The sequence below is a fragment of the Aegilops tauschii genome, chromosome 5, assembly GCF_002575655.3.
Source record: "Aegilops tauschii subsp. strangulata cultivar AL8/78 chromosome 5, Aet v6.0, whole genome shotgun sequence".
Lineage (NCBI taxonomy): Eukaryota > Viridiplantae > Streptophyta > Magnoliopsida > Poales > Poaceae > Aegilops > Aegilops tauschii.
Window position 1 is genome coordinate 420,904,760 of NC_053039.3, and position 18,088 is coordinate 420,922,847.

Sequence of the window (18,088 nt, forward strand, 5' to 3'; positions counted from 1 at the left end):
TTATCAAAATATTCTATTCTTACAAAGGGGCCAAAACTCCTACTAACTACTACTGAACTGCTAGATCTCGACTTTCCGATGAGTGCTCTATTCAATATTGATGGATGCGAAACACAATTGATATTTTTATATTTGCAAATGGAGTCCACCGCTTTATGTTCCTTCATAATATCCGTGAAACATGGGAACTCGACTCGAAGACTCGAAGTTTGCAGAATATAGTATTTTAAGAGTAGCAAAGCCGGATGCAGAGTGATCCTCCTTCTAAAAAAAAGCAAAGCTCCGTAGCCTATCAAAAGGTATTACAGCTACATAGTTAAATTTGAGAGGTGACAAATTATTTGTGGTTTACACATCTTTTTTCTGCGTGTCATCAAGATACAAATTTATACAAATAACATGAAACTAACCATGTCATTAACTACATCCTGATAACATACATGGTCACTCTCAAACAGAATACACTTACTGCTTTTAATGGAGAAAAACACCATGCCATCGTGGCCGCCATCACTCGAGCTGGTTCTTAGTAGCCAGCAAAAGAGAGAACACTTGATTTAACTACAGGGCAAACAAAAGCACACGTGGAACCATCTGATATCGTGGCTGTAGTTTGACCTTGGCCAAGTAAACAGTGGTAGTGGCAGCAACTTTGACAATACGCGGCACGATGGGCATGGCCTGCCAAGCCCTGGTGGCTTCATTTGCAAAACACAGTGGCTGCTGTTGTATACCTCGAGGTTGGCGGTTTTGCAGTAACAGAGGCGCACCGCCATCACCATGGCTGCAGAGGAGCTTCAAGTGGAAGAGGAGGCAGGGCAGGATGCAGAGAAGGGAAATTAAATCTTCTGCATTTTGTCTAGCAAAAATGATGAACATGGCGTCTGGTGCTACTTGACTGCAAATCAATTGTTCAGAGTTATCATATTATAGCACAGCTAAGCAGCATAGTTTGAGTTTATAGTTGTCCGGTAGTTGAAAGGAAAAGGGCCAGCGTTTCGCTCGATACAATCATTAATGGTTTCTTCCATAAGATCAGTGCACTGCAACCATAGAAAGTACTACAAAACTCTGAAGGAAGTCTCAGTTTGAAGAGATTTTAGAATGTATTTACAGCACAAGATCTCATTAGCATTTCATATAGACTGGGATTTATTTTAGAAATATATGTTTATATATAATAGGAAAATGCATTAATCATCTAGGTCATTCTTGTTCAGACTTGTGTGCACCCTGTAGGTGCAGTGAAAACAGAAGTACTGGCAGAAGAAATAAAAATCCATTGTCCAACTTGGGAGAAGTTGTGAGAATTAAAATAGCCTTCCTTAGTTTTTGAGCTGAAGAACTGTTTCAGACTATACATTTGAAATATGATTCCGTTGAGGAAACCGTCATTGGTTATTTTATTTGCAACTGCACCGATAGTTGCCAGATTTTGAGGAATGGTAATTATTACCCGTCAGAATCTTAACTTGAGCATTACAAAACATCTGGGTAACATTATTTGTAACTTCTGTAGTCTGAAACAAATGACAAAGTTAATTATCAAGAGTGTGGTTGTTCCCGCATTTACTTAAACATATGTTAACAAAAATGTATGTTAATGGCAGACTTCATGCCAATGAAAATGGAAGTAGATAATTGGTGTATAGAGTGCATTCTATGTCGGGCAATTTCACACGCAACCTAACCAGATTCGGTCTTGCTATACTAAAGAAAGGATCATTCTTATTAATATGAAAGAAGAGATCATCCAATGAACGCAGATTCACCAACCCCATAGAGGTTTACGATACAAAAAAATTATGATGTTGCCTATCAATAAAAAAACTGAAAGAAAAAAGTATGCATGGATCAGACAGTACCACAACATGATATATTCAAGCATGAACCTCAATACAAATAGAAATAAAGAACATGAACAATAAAATCATATCTCCGCTCAATTTTTTGATTCCAATGGATAGCAAGTAAATCTTACTTATGCAATGATGTTTCTTAAAAATTAATGAATCAGCAAATTTAAACAAGTAAAACCTGAAAAACCTTCTTTTCTTGTCCCATCTCGTTTAACTTCCGTCTCATAAGCACCTGAAAATTGTCTCCTCTCCGCGTTCAGAAATTTAAATTTGAAAGGGTATAATTAAATTTCCAGATGGAACAAAGAGCACAATAGCAGAGCACAATTTTGACTATTAGAATCGTATGTCAGTTGTGGTTACCTTTGTCATCAACTTCACTTGAAGAAGCAGAGAAAGTGTCACGAACACATGGTATTGTTTCAGTAACTTCACAATTTGAGTGCTCCTACTTCACAATCTGAACCTAGATCGTCTATAAGCATGAACTTAACATTGCAGGTTGATCATGTAATCCATTTATGGAGGAGTGGAGAACTTCTAACGTGTTACATCAGCTTCCAACTGCCGAATCTTTAATATATAGGTAGTAAGTCCACATTCTGCTCGGGGAAAAAATCCATGATCCAACGGCTGCTGCAACAACAAAAATTTGTCATCGATATGGTGTGCATCATGTTAAACCAAGTAACCAAATAAAAAGAATTAACTCCACCAAATCGACCTAAAATTCTCCTACATAACCAATTTGAGGTTAACACGCAACAAATGGAAAACAGTTAAGAGTGTACATTTTAGGATAACATACCTCTCCTGCTCCCCACTCCGGCAGCACAATCCTCCTCAATCCCAACCATATGCAAATGCCCCAATCTTCCACCAAATCAGAAACTCCTCATAAACTACCTCACCACCCAGCCAAACCAGGGCAAAATCGCCTCAAATGGTGCAGTTACAATTCAGTCAAGTGACCCAAACAATTAGCTCCTCGATTTTCCAGTATCTCATAGCCTTCACAAACATCCATTGCTCGTACTCGTATACATGCGGCAGACTTGCAAACCAACAACTAATTAAAGCAATCGATCAACCGGCAATATCCCACAATATGTTTCTTACTGAGTCAATTGAATTGTAGAAAAGAGAACGCAGAGCAAGAATTACTTACTGTTTTTGTTAGAGAACAGAGGAGGGGAAGAGGGCCTGCGAGGATCAGATAGTGACACCGGATAGCGGAGACCAGCTGGGGAGCTAGAGACCGACGGGGGCAGCGCTCTCGGCTCGAGCCCTTCCTTCAGCGTAGCCAGAGACGTGAAAGAAGAGGGAGGGAGCATCGGGTGGCGTATCGAGGATCCCTCCATGGATGCCTGTTTCTGCTCGTTGGGCTCGTGAAGCCATGGACTTCGGCGAAGAACCTTGGACCCGTCCCAATCTCGTCCGCCAGGTAGGTCCTGGGGTGGCCACCCTCATGCCGTTGGGGAAGATGGCGCATGGTGAGCCAGACTGGGGCATGCTCGCTATCGTGGGCGGCGGAGCCCCCAGCCGTCGCGCGCCGGGTGCGGGCGGCGCACGTTGGGTCGGCCTAGGCATCGGCAGCGCGGAGGACCCAACGGCGTGAAGATGGCCATAACGGCGAGGCCCGCTGGACATCGGCTGTGTCGTGGTTGGGCTGGACCTGCGGGATGGCGAGGGGATCTGGGCGGCGAGATGGACACGACGGCTCGACGCAGCCCCTCCCCGGTACGCCCCTGGAGGCAGCTCGACGGAGAGACGACGCCGTCCAGACCGGGCAGAAGCAGGAGCAACCATTTCCGGGTCAACAGATGCCACCACTAATTGCAAAGAAGAGAGCACAACTGGGAGCAGCTGGAATGGAAGAAGGATGCACCGCACAACCGGTATTTATAGCAGGCAGCAAAGAAACAGAGCACAAATTGAAACCAACGACCGCACACGTTGCAGAAACACCCAGAAGGCTGTACAAAAGCGGCAACCGACTGCATGGGAAAACTAGAAGGCACGGGCGGCAGCCGACTCCAACAAGGCGGACGTGGCAGAGAAAAAGCAGGAGCAGGAAGGAAGAAGCAGCATTCGAGTCGCCCACAACGAAGCAATTCCGCGGCGGCAGCAACCCCGAGGACAGACATGCAAATAAGAACAAACACATAAGACATGCATATTGGAAGAGAACAGACATGCAGAACCAACCATCCAGAACTATGTTAGTTGGGAGAACATGAGCGTTCTCAGAGCTCAGCGATTTCTGGCCGTCGGATCTCTTGTTTGATGTGTTTTCGGCCGTCGGATCTCGCTCTGGGAAGATATTGGCTGTTGGATAAAAAAACGAACACTACTACAATGAATAGTTCTCCATCGTTCGTGCCACCGCCTGTGATTCCAGCGCCCCCCCGAGGGCATTTTAGTCATTTGACTATTGGGTATAAAAAGGGGGCGCTGCCGTGGGATGACCTAGCCGCCGCCTCCCTCCCGCACTCGCGCCTCCTCCGCCCTCCCAGCTCGCCGCCGCCTCCCCTTCCCTCCCGCGCGCCTCCTCTCCCCTCCCCTCCCCTCCCGCCTCCTCTCCTCCCACCCGCATCGCCGCCGCCGCCACCCACCGCCTCGAACCGCGCCGGAGCAGCAGCAGCAGGACAAGGCGACGCAACAGCAGGCCTTGGGCGACGAGCAGCAGCGGAGGGAGGACGAGGAGCACGACGGCGGCGGCGGCAGGGAGCGGCAGCAGCAGGCCAAGGCGGCGCTGCCCTTCTCCGCCATGTGCGTGCGGATCTCCCGCGACTCCTACCCCAACCTCCACGCCCTCCACAACGCCTCCAACGACAGCCTCACCAACGCCGCCTACATCAAGATCTCCGAGGGCGACTTCGGATACGTCCTCGACGACGTGCCCCACCTCGCCGACTACCTCCCCGTGAGCAGTCACCCCTCCCCTCCCCTGCTCCTCCTCGCTCGACCGCTCGTCGGCTCGTGGCGATGGGTTCTGTGCGGTGCAGCTTTAGCTAGCGACTGTCAGTGGGGCGGGCGTGAGCAGCGAAATTGTCCGGCGCGGGGGATTACCCATTTTTTGGTGTGCAAGCCTGAGAGCCTGCAGTGTTACTGATTAGTCGGCCACGATCTGCAGATAGAGGGCAACTCTGATGAATACGTACTAGCAAAGCTGTGCAAAATCTGTGAATTCTGTTTTCGTTCCTTACTGTTGGTGTCGTCTGCTTTTGGGAATGGGATTGTTGATTAGGCAGTAGGCAACTCTGATGAATACTAGCAAAGCTATGGCTATTCTGTGGATTCATAGTTCCATAAGTTACTGTCGTTGGCTCTGCTTTTGGGAATGGGAGATTTGATTGGGTAGAATGGACGACATCGATACCGGAGAAGTAGTAATCTGTTAGTATCCTCCAGAAAATCATAGAGAAGGACGCCACGGTCTCAACAGGTGGGCATCCATTCTTCAGTCTGTTGATTCTTTTGAATTCATTGAAATCACATTTTGTACACGAGTTAGGTGCACTGGCCAATGGAAGAAAAGATAGCTAATTGTGTATGGAATTCCTAAGTCTCTGTATGTTCGTGCAGAAGGACGGCCTGCCGTCAAGTTGGACAGCAGAATCGTAGAACTCTACAAAGTGTATGGTATGACTGTCTCCTTACTCAATTCCTGTAGAGAGATAAGCCTCTTCAGACTATTTTATACGGAGTGCTGATTGTTGAATTTGTCGTACCCAGGGTTGGCCAGCTCTTAAGCAAATTCGCCATAGTGACCGCCGATGGCCTACAAGTCCATCTCTTTCTCAAGCTCGATTGCCTCTTATTTTGCAGACTGAAAGGTGAGATGAGGGGTTGTCAACAACATCTATGGAATACTGGTTTGTGCCATACTACCCTATTCTAAATGGCCATGTACATCCTTGTATCTTTGTCTGTGCCTTCAGTCAAAACAAACAAACAATCTAATGACCAAAATATACAAACAATCTATGCAATACAGGTATGTGCCCTGTTCTAAACGTACAATGTCAACAAAACCATAGGACTTGTCCCTCCCATAGATGCTTGTATAAATGTTACTCTCGCATTTTTTGTACATGTCTATCTAAATTTGTCTTCTGTTAAAAGGACTCACCAGGTACCTTAAGATCTCTATATTATGGTCACACCATATCAAACGTTTCAGATTGCAATGCATCTACTTCTTGACTGCATCTACCATATTATACTAAAATAACTATAAGATGAATTATACCTGCTGTGATTTTTATTTTATTTTTGTGAAATATTCTCTTCAGATTGCCGCGCGCCACCCGCCCTTCGCATGTGTAATCACTTAAAGTAAACTGTCTTTTAAATTGAATTCATTATTTCAAGACATCCTGAATATAATTGAGCAGAACACAAAACCAAACTCCGAGCAAGAGATTTCAGTAGAACTATGAGCCTAAGTAGAAATTGTGGAGGAAACTAGGTAAAAAAAATGTTGCACATTGATATGTTTTTTTTGGGTAAATAGGCCTATGGTAGCATCATTTATAGGTAATTATAAACAAAAGGGCAAAATAAGCTTTGTTGTTATATGCTGTTGAGTTTTTAATGGCTATCAAACACAACATCATGCTTGTGTGTCTTCTTATAAACACACGCCTTTGTTGTTTCTCGCCGTTTTTCTTTAAATTACGTATATATGTACATGGAATGCTTCTCCCTGTCAATAACTAGATCCCCCCCCCCCTTGTTTGACAGGTTAATTAATCCTACATTTCAGTATCAACCAACATCTGTTGCTTCTTGAGCTCTCAACCCTGGGGTACACCTCCAGGTCAAGGCGCACCTCTTGTCTCATCGATGATGCAGCCTGGGCATCACTCGCTCTCAGCTAGCTAGGTAAGTACTGCAGGGACTCTGCTGCATTTCAATCACTTGATGTTTGTCTACCATGGAGTAGAGTTTAAGACCGCCCCGCATGATTTGATGATATTCTTTTTTGAGCATCGGCTCTGGAGCATTCTTACTCACCACCGGGTACTTTGAAGCTAATAATGTTCCAGATTGGTGGCATTCTGTTTGAAAGCATGCTGGTTTGGTTTTGCAGCAGTTTTGACTTAAATAGTGGTTCTGTTTTGCCTTCAATAGTGGTTTTGCAACTAATTATTTGTTGATCTATTGGTTTGATTGGAAACAGGTGGGGTCTTCTGTGTGAGCAGACTACCTAGAAGAATCGTCAGCGCCTTTACCTATCAGAGAAGGTGACCTTCAAAAGTCCTCAGTTTGAACACTTAGACAAACAGTTTTTTAGCATCTACAACTGGTTATTAGGTTTTGTTACATAATGAGTATTTATATTCCCTTATTTCATTTTTCTTTTCTTTGTCTTTGCCTTGACACTAAATTGTGTATGTGTTATTTGCAGGTACTAATCTTGGTGTGAGCTCAAGGCAATAGGCAATTATGAAGGTAGGCAATCGTCATTAGCCAGGTAGTTGTACATGGTCTGGTCTCTTAGCATAATCTGAAAGTATCTAATGCAGTACTCAATATTAGTAGTCATTTGAAAAATATGCCAGTGTCTTGTTTGTCATGTCCATTCTATTAATCTAGAAGAAACCGAGAGCATACACTCACACTTTCTTCGAACCCAAATTGTTAACCTGGGATAAGTAGATATCAGTCACACTTTGTTCTTACTTTTCTGTCTTTTCTATGTTCTTACTTTTTTTGCACTTTCCTTTCATTTCCGTAGATGCCAGGGCTGGCTGCCTTGTGTACCATGGTGAGAAGTAGCACCAGTAGGTCGGCTCAGTCCCAATGGCAATGTTCTTTGTTATTTTTTTATTATTCAACCACATACATTTATCTCTTCCTGATGGCCTTGGTAACTTGAAAATCTGCAGTGCCATATTGGCTCCCTCTGCCGAGCACCATGGAGGAGGTGAGCGGTTGTCTGTAGAATCCTTTTTCATCCTGTGATACTTACTGTTCTGCCCTTGGATGGTCAATCTTGTTGAGTGATAACCAGGGCAGCTCAACTGTATAAACAGATTGATCTGGTGATAAGAGATGACAGGGGTAGGTTATATGATCGAGGAAAGGCGAATCTGAGCCCACTATGCATTGAACCCTGAACCCTTTTTATTTGTATTTAAAGGTGTTGCTTATTTATGCTCCAGTGTTTATAGCCGTCTTATGTAAAGATTTCTTCTCTCTCATACCTTTATTGCATATAAGTTGTTCTTGATCTTTTGATCTTTCAAAGATGCTTATATGGTAGTATAGAAAGTTTCTGATTATGACACACTAGTAGAAAACAGGGCTTTGGTCACAGGGCAGTTTTCACATTAGCCCCGGTTCAGTCACGAACCGGGATTAATGTGAGCATTGGTCCCGGTTCGTGAGCCCAGGGGGCCGGCCGGGGCCTCGTGGGCATTGGTCCCGGTTCGTATGGACCCTGGTTGGTGGTACAAACCGGGACCAATGGGCCACGCTCCTGACCCACAACCCTTTAGTCCCGCTTCATACCACAAACCGGGACTAAAGGGCTGGTCCTAGTTGCGGCCAGTGTTTAGTCCCACCTCGCCAACCGAAGGGGGCTCACACCAGTTTATAAGCCCGTCCCTCTCTGCCTTTTAAAGTGAAAATAGATGCCCTTAAACAGGGAATTTGACCTAAATTCACAGTAAATTTCATAGAAATTTATTATGAATTTAGGTTGAATTTTCTCTATAAGCGCATCTATTTTCATTTTTTATATTTATAAAATAAATAAACCTTAATAAAATAAATAAAACTAAATAAACCTTAATAAAATAAAATAAAATAAACTATAGTAACTACAATAAATAAACCTTAATAAATTAAGTAAAAATAGCAGCAGAAAAATAAATAAAAATAGCAGCAGTAAAATAAATAAAAATAAAATGCGTTTGGAAGAGATTGTCCGTTTTGTACACGAAGTGCATCCAGTTTATGCCGTAACCCTCTCAACTTTCTTGCACATGCTATGTGGATGAAATGATGATATCATGCCAACTTTCAACCTTTTCAGAGTTCATTTGAAATGCTTTTCAATTTTAGGGTCTTATAGCTCAAAATAATTAGTAAATGCATGAAAAATAACAAATGAAGTCAGAAAGGATAGAAAAATGATGATATGGCTTTGAATGGTGCATTTTGAACACACAAAAAGTCAGGAGTTCAAATAAGTTTTAAAAAATGAAATCCCTTTGTAATAGACGAGTTTCCGGATGAAATCCTGATACTTTGAAAGATATTGTCCGTTTTCTACACGAAGTGCATCCAGTTTATGCCGTAACCCTCTCAACTTTCTTGCACATGCTATGTGGATGAAATGATGATATCATGCCAACTTTCAACCTTTTCAGAGTTCATTTGAAATGCTTTTCAATTTTAGGGTCTTATAGCTCAAAATAATTAGTAAATGCATGAAAAATAACAAATGAAGTCAGAAAGGATTGAAAAATGATGATGTGGCTTTGAATGGTGCATTTTGAACACACAAAAAGTCAGGAGTTCAAATAAGTTTTAAAAAATGAAATCCCTTTGTAACAGACGAGTTTCCGGATGAAATCCTGATACTTTGAAAGAGATTGTCCATTTTGTACACGAAGTGCATCCAGTTGATGCCGTAACCCTCTCAACTTTCTTGCACATGCTATGTGGATGAAATGATGATATCATGCCAACTTTCAACCTTTTCAGAGTTCATTTGAAATGCTTTTCAATTTTAGGGTCTTATAGCTCAAAATAATTAGTAATGCATGAAAAATAACAAATGAAGTCAGAAAGGATTGAAAAATGATGATGTGGCTTTGAATGGTGCATTTTGAACACACAAAAAGTCAGGAGTTCAAATAAGTTTAAAAAAATGAAATCCCTTTGTAACAGACGAGTTTCCGGATGAAATCCTGATACTTTGAAAGAGATTGTCCGTTTTGTACACGAAGTGCATCTAGTTTTTTGTTGGAAGTAGAAAACCCATCCATGGACCACCTACTGGCCACCTACTGGGCCACCACGGCCTGAATACGACTAGAAACCCATCCATGGACCAGGATTCAGGCCCGCAGGAGGCCCAGTAGGCCAACAGACACATAGTGACAGATTAGGCCCGAAAGCCTGCAGTTGAGAGGAGCTCGAGAGGGTGGGCGCAGCAGCGCTTATAAACCACTCTCGAGCCCTCTCAACTAGCGAGGTGGGACTAAACTTTTGGCCGCGACGCGGGCAGCAAGAGGCCTTTGGTCCCGGTTGGTGGCACCAACCGGGACTAAAGGTCGCATTCGTCCCGGTTCGTGGTACCAACCGGAACCAATGCCCCCCCTTTAGTCCCGGTTGGTGCCACCAACCGGGACCAAAGGCCATCGCTTCCCGCCCTTTGGGCTGCTGAAAAGAGGCCTTTGGTCCCGGTTGGTGGCACCAACCGGGACTAAAGGTCGCATTCGTCCCGGTTGCTGTCACGAACCGGGACCAATGCTCTGTCTATATATACAACACTTGTGAAATTTTTCGTTCAGTTCTTCGATCCCGCCCCGACGACGCCGCCAGGCTGCCCCTCTGCGCCTCGCCGTCGCCGTCGTCGCCCTGCCTCCGACGCTGTCCCGCGCCGCCCAGACGCCGTCGCCGCCCCGCGCCCCCTACCTCCTCGTCGCCCGTCGCCGCGCCCCTCACCTCCGCCCCCTGCCTCCTCGTCGCCCGTCGCCGCGCCCCTCACCGTCGCCGTCGCCGCCCCCTGCCTCCTCGTCGCCCGTGGCCGCGCCCCTCACCGTCACCCCCGTGCCCTGCCTCCTCGTCGATCGCCGCCCCCTTTGTGAGCTCATATGAATTTTCCTAATTTAGTTGTTCATAGATTTTTTTCTGTTAGAATATGCAAATGTTAGAATTTTTTTGTGTTCATAGATTTTTTTGTGATATTATTGTTGAATATGCAAATGTTTGTGTGTACATATATATGCAAAGAATATGTCAATTTTTTTCTGAGAATTTTTATAATTTTTTTCTGTTGTAATTTTGTTCATAGAATTTTTATCTTGTTCATAGAATTTTTATGATTTTTTTCTGTTGTAATTTTGTTCATAGAATAAGAAGAGAAAGTGTTTAATAGAATTAGTTAGAAAAATAATAGAACTAGTTAAACTAGTTTATTTTTAGTAAGAACTACTTTATTTTATATATTTATAGTAAGTGCTTAGTAGTTGAACTAGTTGATTAATTAATAAAACTACTTTATTAAATTTTACTATATATAGAAGTAGTTTATTTTTAGTAAGAACTACTTTATTTTATTTATTTATAGTAAGAGCTTAGTAGTTGAACTAGTTGATTAATTAATAAAACTACTTTATTTTATTTATAGTAAGTGCTTAATTAGTAGTTGAACTAGTTGATTTAACAAAACTAGTTTATTTTACTATAGAAGTAGTTTATTTTTAGCAAGGAAATTAATAGAACTAGTTTGTTTTTTAGTTAAAGCAATTATTCCCGCATCGACGTCGACGATGCCTATCCCGCATCCTCGTCGTCGACTCGGTGGAGGAGGCCGGCTTGATCAGAGGGGCCATGTCCGGGACTGGGCTCCGCCGGGCTGGTTTTGGGAGGTGCTACCTTCCGGTGGGCGTAGGTTGGTGAGGAACCAGCCCGTCGTTGACCCGATCCTTGTTTGGTGGCGCTCGCGTGGGCCAGTGACGGTGCCGAGGCTTCCGGACACCGCGGAGGAGGTACGTCACCGTGTCAGCGAGGAGGACCAGCACGTCCGTCGCTACATGGTTGCGTTGGAGGGCATGTTCGACAATACCTGGCAGGTTCTTCAGGGATCTCACTGGAGCTATGATCCTGTGATGGTTCCGTCCCTTTGGGTGTCCACCGCCCGCGCCGATATCCGTCGGGCGCTACAGTTCTAGCTGTACTAGCGATGCTATATGTATGATAGTATTCGAGGTGTATTAGTGATAATATTCGACGATGTACGGACACATGGAGATGATGTAGTTTTGCTTATAATTGAATGCATCCTAATTTGAATACTACTTTATTTTGTGATTTGATTTTGCTTATTGAATGCTCAAAGTGGAAAACTACTCCGATCCTACTTTGAATGCTAAAATTGGAGAGCACTATGATTAGTTGATAGCTTATAGGGTTTTTGTTTTTGCAGAAATCTAGGAGCCCCCCGGCCCCTCCATCATCCCCGCCGTCGTCCCCGTCACCGCCCCCTCCGACATCGAGGTGAGACCAGCCAAATCCTCTTTTAGAAAGATAATTAAACGATATTTCGGGTTGACTGTAAGTCTGTCGAGTCTCCACCATATATGAGAGGACGAAGAATCCCGACTGTTGTCGTGGGGGTAGCTTCTCCTTCGTTCCCGTGTGCTAGACAATTTGGTGTAATGCACTCGAGAACGAAAGGAGGAGCTACCATCACCGACGGTCGCAAATGTCAGAGAGGAATCAGTGAGGGAGAGTTCCACCATATATATATGAGAGGACGAAGAATCCCGACTGTTGTCGTGGGGGTCGCTTCTCCTTTGTTCCCGTGTGCTAGCTAGACATTTTGGTGTAATGCACACGGGGACAAAGGGAGGAGCGACCATCACCAACGGTCGAATGTATACACCACGTGAGCTGAGAGTTTTCAAGAAAAGACTCGACAAACCGATAGTCAACCCGTGATGAATAATAATGATCTAACTTAGGTTTTTTAGTACATATATTTAATTGTAGATGTTTAATATTTGAATTATATATGAACATAGGAAATGTCATACTCGGACGACGAAAGTCTCCCGGGGGAGTGCGACTGGTGCCACGACGACCGAGGTCAGTGCGACAGGCCTCACCTGGACGAAGATCGGCGCTTCAGTATTAAGCTGGAGGAGACGTTCGATGTTGAAACGGTACGCAACGACGACAAGCTAGTGTTATTTTTTCGTAATTAAGCACGACTTCAACTATTTCAACGTGTACTTTTCATCTTTTACAATTCGGCTAGCTTATCCCATGCCATGCAAGACGCTACGTCTTGGAGAGGATGGGTTTTGAAGACCATGAAAGTATGGAAACAAAGAAAATTCACCTAAGGACCCATCATGATATAGATTTTGAAGTAAAGCTGTATAATTCTGAGAGCGTAACCCATTTTGGTTGCAAAAATTGGGAAGCATTTTGCAAGATGTATGGTTTTGATGAGGGTATGCTTGTCACCATGGATCTTGGTGATCCTGACATCGAGCAAGACAATATGGACATTTGGGTCCTTGTTGATACGCCTCCAATTCTACCGCTATGTGAGTTTCTCAAACATAGTTATTAGCTAATTTATATTGTTCATTTCAAATTAGTTGACAGCTTATTTTCATTGACAGCTTATTTTGATTGTTCAAACAATGTGCGGAACATGGTAGACAGAACCTACTACACCGATGGCTCTGAGTTAACTTATAAGGAGAAAACTCATCTGGTCGGATTTTGTACTGATATTGAGAATTATAATATCTACAATCAAACTCCTCATCATTATGGTCCTCCATACGTGCCACTAGTGCACGTGTTGAACTACGGTAACTACTATGGAGATACCCTGGTAAGATTTCTTACTATTACGACATCCGTGCATATTTTGCATAGTTCTAAAACTAGTGCATTATCATTGCTAACTATGAAGTTATTACTATGTTTTTCAACAGATAATCCCAGAGGATTGTGTGCCTCATTTGATGTATCAGAATGGTAGGCTTGATGTTTTGAATATACAACCAGGTCATCCTACGAATCTCAACTGTCCATACCGGATTTATAAAAGAAGTGGAGACATGCAAATCAAAGAATGGAAAAAATGTATGGACAGTCGCAAGGAGCTTCTTGGAAGCAAAAGGAAGCGAGGCGCAAGAATTGGAGACAGGATGATCTCCATTCTCCATAATGGAGAGTCAGGGTCTATATTGTTTTATGCTATTTTACCTTAAAGAGGGTATTTCGGTCCTACCTAATACTGATGATCATGTGCTAAGAACAATTAAGTAGGGTTGGTTCGATGACTGTGAGGATGATGATCGTATGACTTGTTATTAATAACGAGTAGAAGTTGTATGATGATGATTAGTAGGACTTGTTATTATATATGATGATGCATGATGCGTGCATGAAGAGTTATTATATATCAGCGGGTGAAATGAACATGGATTGGATTGAAGTGAAGGCAACATGCATGTGGTGCGTGTCGAAAGTAGTACAATCCAAACTTGATCAAGTCCGGATTAGTATTACTTTCGACATGCACCACATGTTGCCTTCACTTCAATCTAAGCCATGTTTAGGTATAGCAGTACGTAGCGTTGGTAAACCAAGCACGGAGATATAAGAGAGGACACTTCTCTCTAATAGCTACCTAATAACAACCTAAATTAACCCCCCAAAACCCCCAAACCCCCCCCCCCCCTTTCAAAAAAAAAAAACCTCAGCTCCTGCCAGGTGCTGACGCGTGGATGCCTATTGGTCCCGGTTGGTGGCACGAACCGGGACCAAAGGCCCTCCTGCCTGGGCTCCCCGCACCGGCCACGTGGACGGCCTTTACTCCCGGTTCGTGTAAGAACCGGGACTAAAGGGCTAGGGCATTAGTAACGACCCTTTAGTCCCGGTTCCTGAACCGGGACTAAAGGCCTTTATGAACCGGGGTAAAAGTCCCTTTCCCTACTAGTACACCATATTAATTGAACTTGATCTGTTATGTGATTTAAACTTTGCTTTTCCCAATCACCATGTGTTTTCCAAAATTACTATTAAAACAACTTTGTTCTTCCTAGAGCACCGGCAGCAACCACATCATGAAAGGGTCGAGGGGAAGATGATCTGATATGTGTCACTGAAAGCGAAGGTAAAATTCCCATACATGACCTTCATATTACCTGCCAATTCACAAGTGCATGTTCTGTATCAAATATAAATATAATTGTTCCCTGTGTCGAAAGATGGATTCTGTATTTTATAGGATTCTAGCTCTTTGACCCTTTCTGCATGCTCTTACATATATGTGCTTTCATTAAGAAGAAAAATCTACCATGCTAGCTTAGTTGATCCAGGGCTTAAGCTATATACCAAAATAACACTGAGATGAGTTCTGTCAGAAGTACCTTGAGCCTTTTTATTTTTATATTCTCTTTTGTGCACTCATTTAATGCGACTTGGAATCTGAAGTAGAAAATATCATAAAGAGCTTGATGACTTATAACATTACTTGTCACAGTATATTAAAGGGTGTTTAGGTGACCAATTAGGAAATAATCAATTGTGAGTGCTTAATATTTTTACAGTGCGTCATATAAATTACCAAAATATCCGTAATTGGGATATTAAGGCTTAAATGGACAAGTCCCATAAATAGTAAACATACCTCATATACTGGTTGTCGGTAAACCAACCACTAAGATTTTGATTCAGTGTTTGCCTAAAGAAATTACTCCCCCATTTTGATTTCATCATTTTTTTGAACAGCTCAAGCCATTTTTGTCGTTGTATGACAAGGCTGTCGATGTCATCACTGAGCCTTCTTCTTTGCTTCAGAGGCTTATTGTGCTGCTATAGTTCTCTGTCTCTTATCCACTCGCCCATCGTAGTGCAAATTTGCAGTTTACTTGAACTTTGTTGTGATGAGAGATTCAGTTTCTTTGGGCAAAAGGTCTGGCCAAACAAATAAATGCATGATATTTATCTTTTGGTTTCTATCATACCAAAGCGAGGTATTTCACGTCATATTTTATAACAAATGCGTCGATGGCATGCATATATAGGGTCATCTTTTTAGATATATTTTATGGGGTGATTACTACTGTGAGTATCTACCATCACCTACTCAGATATATTTCCATCCTGAGATATATTGAGTAATATCAGATGTTAATTGAAATATTTATATCAAAGGTTTGATCATTGAACTTAGTTGATTAATTCCTTGATACATTTCTATCCTGAGATAGTCCCTACATTTCCATCCTGAGATACCTATTTTTTTCTATTACCGGGTTAGGAAAAACGGGATTCTGTGGGAGTTGGGGTTGGGCAAGTAGCACCACTTTGATTAAGTCCACATCATAATTGAGAGGCATTGTAGTAGTGGGTCAGTTCATAGATAATGCCATGTTTTATATGCAATGCTTCAATGGTTGTATTACCGGGTTGGATGAGTGCACCTGGATACGGACAAGAGACCAACAATAACAAACAATTGGTCAAGCTCTGTCAAAGCGGCAGGGATCAGAGAGTATCATATGTGTCTTTGCTTTCAAAATTGAAAAGGGGAACCATCACTCCCTGGTTATAAGCTTTAAAAGGCTAAGGTACAAAAATGCAAGTGCATTTTTTGTCTACACATAAATTGGTCTATGCAATATATCTAACACATTGCCTGCATCAGGTTAAGTGACGTGCCATCTATGGAGTTGATCGAGAAGGCAGCCGAATGAAGCAACTAAGTAGTATGCCTAAGAAGCTATGGCTACGTAGTTTTTATTTATTTATATTATGTTCCTGCTCTTGGTACTTCCTCTCTCATATTCACGCTCTTAGTACCGAGCTTAATATCAAGTGGTTACCTTTTGTGGTCTCATGAACATACTAAATTGAATGCTGCCTTATTTCTCATGCCGATGTCAATCTCAATGATGTTTTCCTCCTATTACATGTGAATGTTTCCTCTTCCTTTTAGTTTGTTGTATCATGTTTGAATACGTCGCTAAACCCGACTTCCTATTAAATTGAGCAATATTTGTTTGGACACATTGTTGTGACCGGTACCCTCGCGCCAAGGCGCGTTTCCGATCTAGTAGGACGGAATGGAAGTGGTCGCAAACTCGATCTCTCCATGCCCCCGCGCCAATTAGAATCATATGGTCCTGCATGGACATGCAACCAATAGAGAACTAAATCCTTAATTTATGTTTTCCAGCGGCATTCGCTACACGCACACAGCTGCATACCTGGCTGTATCCCCATTAAAGCACGTGCCGCTCACCCATTGGTCCGATTTTGACTGATAAGAAAAAGTCAAAAAATATGATAAATTAAACCTGGCCAGGTTTAGTATATTTAGAATTTACCAACGTACACGATAGCACCGTGCGCACACAAACCAACAGGCACAACCATCGATCAGGCATGGTACATGTCCAGGAACAGGTCGACCTCGTAGACGAGGGACTCCGGCGTGGGGCTGCCGGCGCGCGTCATGACGCAGTACCCGCGCGCCATCCTGAAGGCGCCGGTGCCGCCCACCACGGCGCGCTCGATGGCGCTCGTGAAGCTCAGCACGGGGCCCAGCATGGCCAGCGTGCTCCCGCGGCGCTCGCCGGCCGTGAAGACGAGGTTGATCGCCGATTGCGCACCCGGCGGGCTCACGAGCCCCGCGTTGAGGAAGAGGCCCTGGTACCGGCCGACGAGCGACGAGTTCCTCGCGTCCGGCCCGTCGCGCAGCTCGTCGTCGAGCACGCCGATCGCCCCGAACGTCGCGTCGGCGCCCAGCGGCGACGGCACCGCCGTGAGCGTCGTGGCGTTCGGGCCGGCGAAGGTCTCGTGCATGTACAGGTGGATGTGCGTGAAACCGTGGTCGCTGGCGCCGGTGCCGGCGCGCGCTGCGAGGTAGGGTGCCGGCCACAAGGCCAGCAGGAGGAGGAGCAACAGCGAGGGCAAGGAGGGGGTCATGGTGATCAGAATTCAGAACGTGTAGCAACTGATATTTCAGTTTCAGCTGAGGTGTGGAAGTGCAGCGTTCCTGCCGATGGATTCAGCTTGCTCATAACGGTCCGTAGGCTTCATCGGCTCGTTGAGGGACCGCGTCTGAGTATGACCTGCAGGCTAACAATAGACCTGCATCTGCATGCCTGTATATGTAGCTGTCACAACTAACAAATTAATTAGGACATTATTCTAAAAAAAAAATTAGGACATTCATTTTATATAGTTTCAAAAAACAAGAATTCTTTAGCTTTCTAAACACTAGTATTATCTACTGCTCTGATCATCTGGTTGACCACATTTGCAACCATCATCATGAAGTTAGTGTTTTGTTTAGATCTGTGGGTATTTTTCATAGATTTTATTTATTATTTTGAATGAAAATGCACAGAATATATTACACCCTAACCTCAATACAAAACTGCAACACTACTTTTGAATCGGAGGGAGTATTTTTTTTCAGTTAACAGGGTGTGGCCCTGTCTCCATTT

At 43.6% G+C, this 18,088-nt stretch overlaps 2 protein-coding genes and 1 long non-coding RNA gene across 6 annotated transcripts; 1 reads left to right on the forward strand and 2 right to left on the reverse strand.

The window, feature by feature from the left end:
- Positions 1-208: 208 nt before the first annotated feature.
- Positions 209-3,727, reverse strand: LOC109785902 (uncharacterized). Of its 3 annotated transcripts, XR_002238207.4 has the most exons (4): positions 3,028-3,726; positions 2,668-2,928; positions 2,223-2,495; positions 209-2,091 (listed from the first exon to the last, which is right to left on the reverse strand). It is a non-coding gene; the product is annotated as an uncharacterized lncRNA (long non-coding RNA). The 3 variants fall into 3 exon arrangements; XR_006664446.2 differs by having other exon boundaries at positions 209-2,495; positions 3,028-3,727; XR_006664447.2 differs by having other exon boundaries at positions 209-2,492; positions 3,028-3,725.
- Positions 3,728-4,217: 490 nt separating this feature from the next.
- On the forward strand, positions 4,218-15,590 carry LOC141022937 (uncharacterized). The gene is made up of 7 exons (XM_073499225.1): positions 4,218-4,250; positions 4,333-5,307; positions 5,448-5,504; positions 5,598-5,737; positions 6,609-7,111; positions 7,276-7,794; positions 14,675-15,590. Exons 1-2 carry the CDS (start codon positions 4,218-4,220, stop codon positions 4,972-4,974), a joined length of 675 nt encoding a protein of 224 aa, XP_073355326.1. The 3' UTR covers positions 4,975-5,307; positions 5,448-5,504; positions 5,598-5,737; positions 6,609-7,111; positions 7,276-7,794; positions 14,675-15,590.
- Positions 15,591-15,722: 132 nt separating this feature from the next.
- LOC109776524 (dirigent protein 1) lies at positions 15,723-17,775 on the reverse strand. 2 transcript variants are annotated; one of them, XM_073497984.1, is made up of 3 exons: positions 17,010-17,775; positions 16,844-16,896; positions 15,723-16,759 (listed from the first exon to the last, which is right to left on the reverse strand). In XM_073497984.1, the coding sequence occupies exon 1, from the start codon at positions 17,562-17,564 to the stop codon at positions 17,016-17,018; it is 549 nt and encodes a 182-aa protein (XP_073354085.1). In that variant the 5' UTR covers positions 17,565-17,775; the 3' UTR covers positions 15,723-16,759; positions 16,844-16,896; positions 17,010-17,015. The 2 variants fall into 2 exon arrangements, with proteins under 2 accessions (XP_073354085.1, XP_073354084.1); XM_073497983.1 differs by having other exon boundaries at positions 16,972-17,775.
- Positions 17,776-18,088: the final 313 nt, after the last annotated feature.

Bases quoted from the DNA above. Each gene is read 5' to 3' on its own strand.
- LOC109776524 (XM_073497984.1), bottom strand. From the start codon at position 17,564: ATGACCCCCTCCTTGCCCTCGCTGTTGCTCCTCCTCCTGCTGGCCTTG.
- LOC141022937 (XM_073499225.1), top strand. From the start codon at position 4,218: ATGAATAGTTCTCCATCGTTCGTGCCACCGCCT. The intron at 4,251-4,332 runs GTGATTCCAGCG...GGGATGACCTAG, and splicing joins CATCGTTCGTGCCACCGCCT to CCGCCGCCTCCCTCCCGCAC.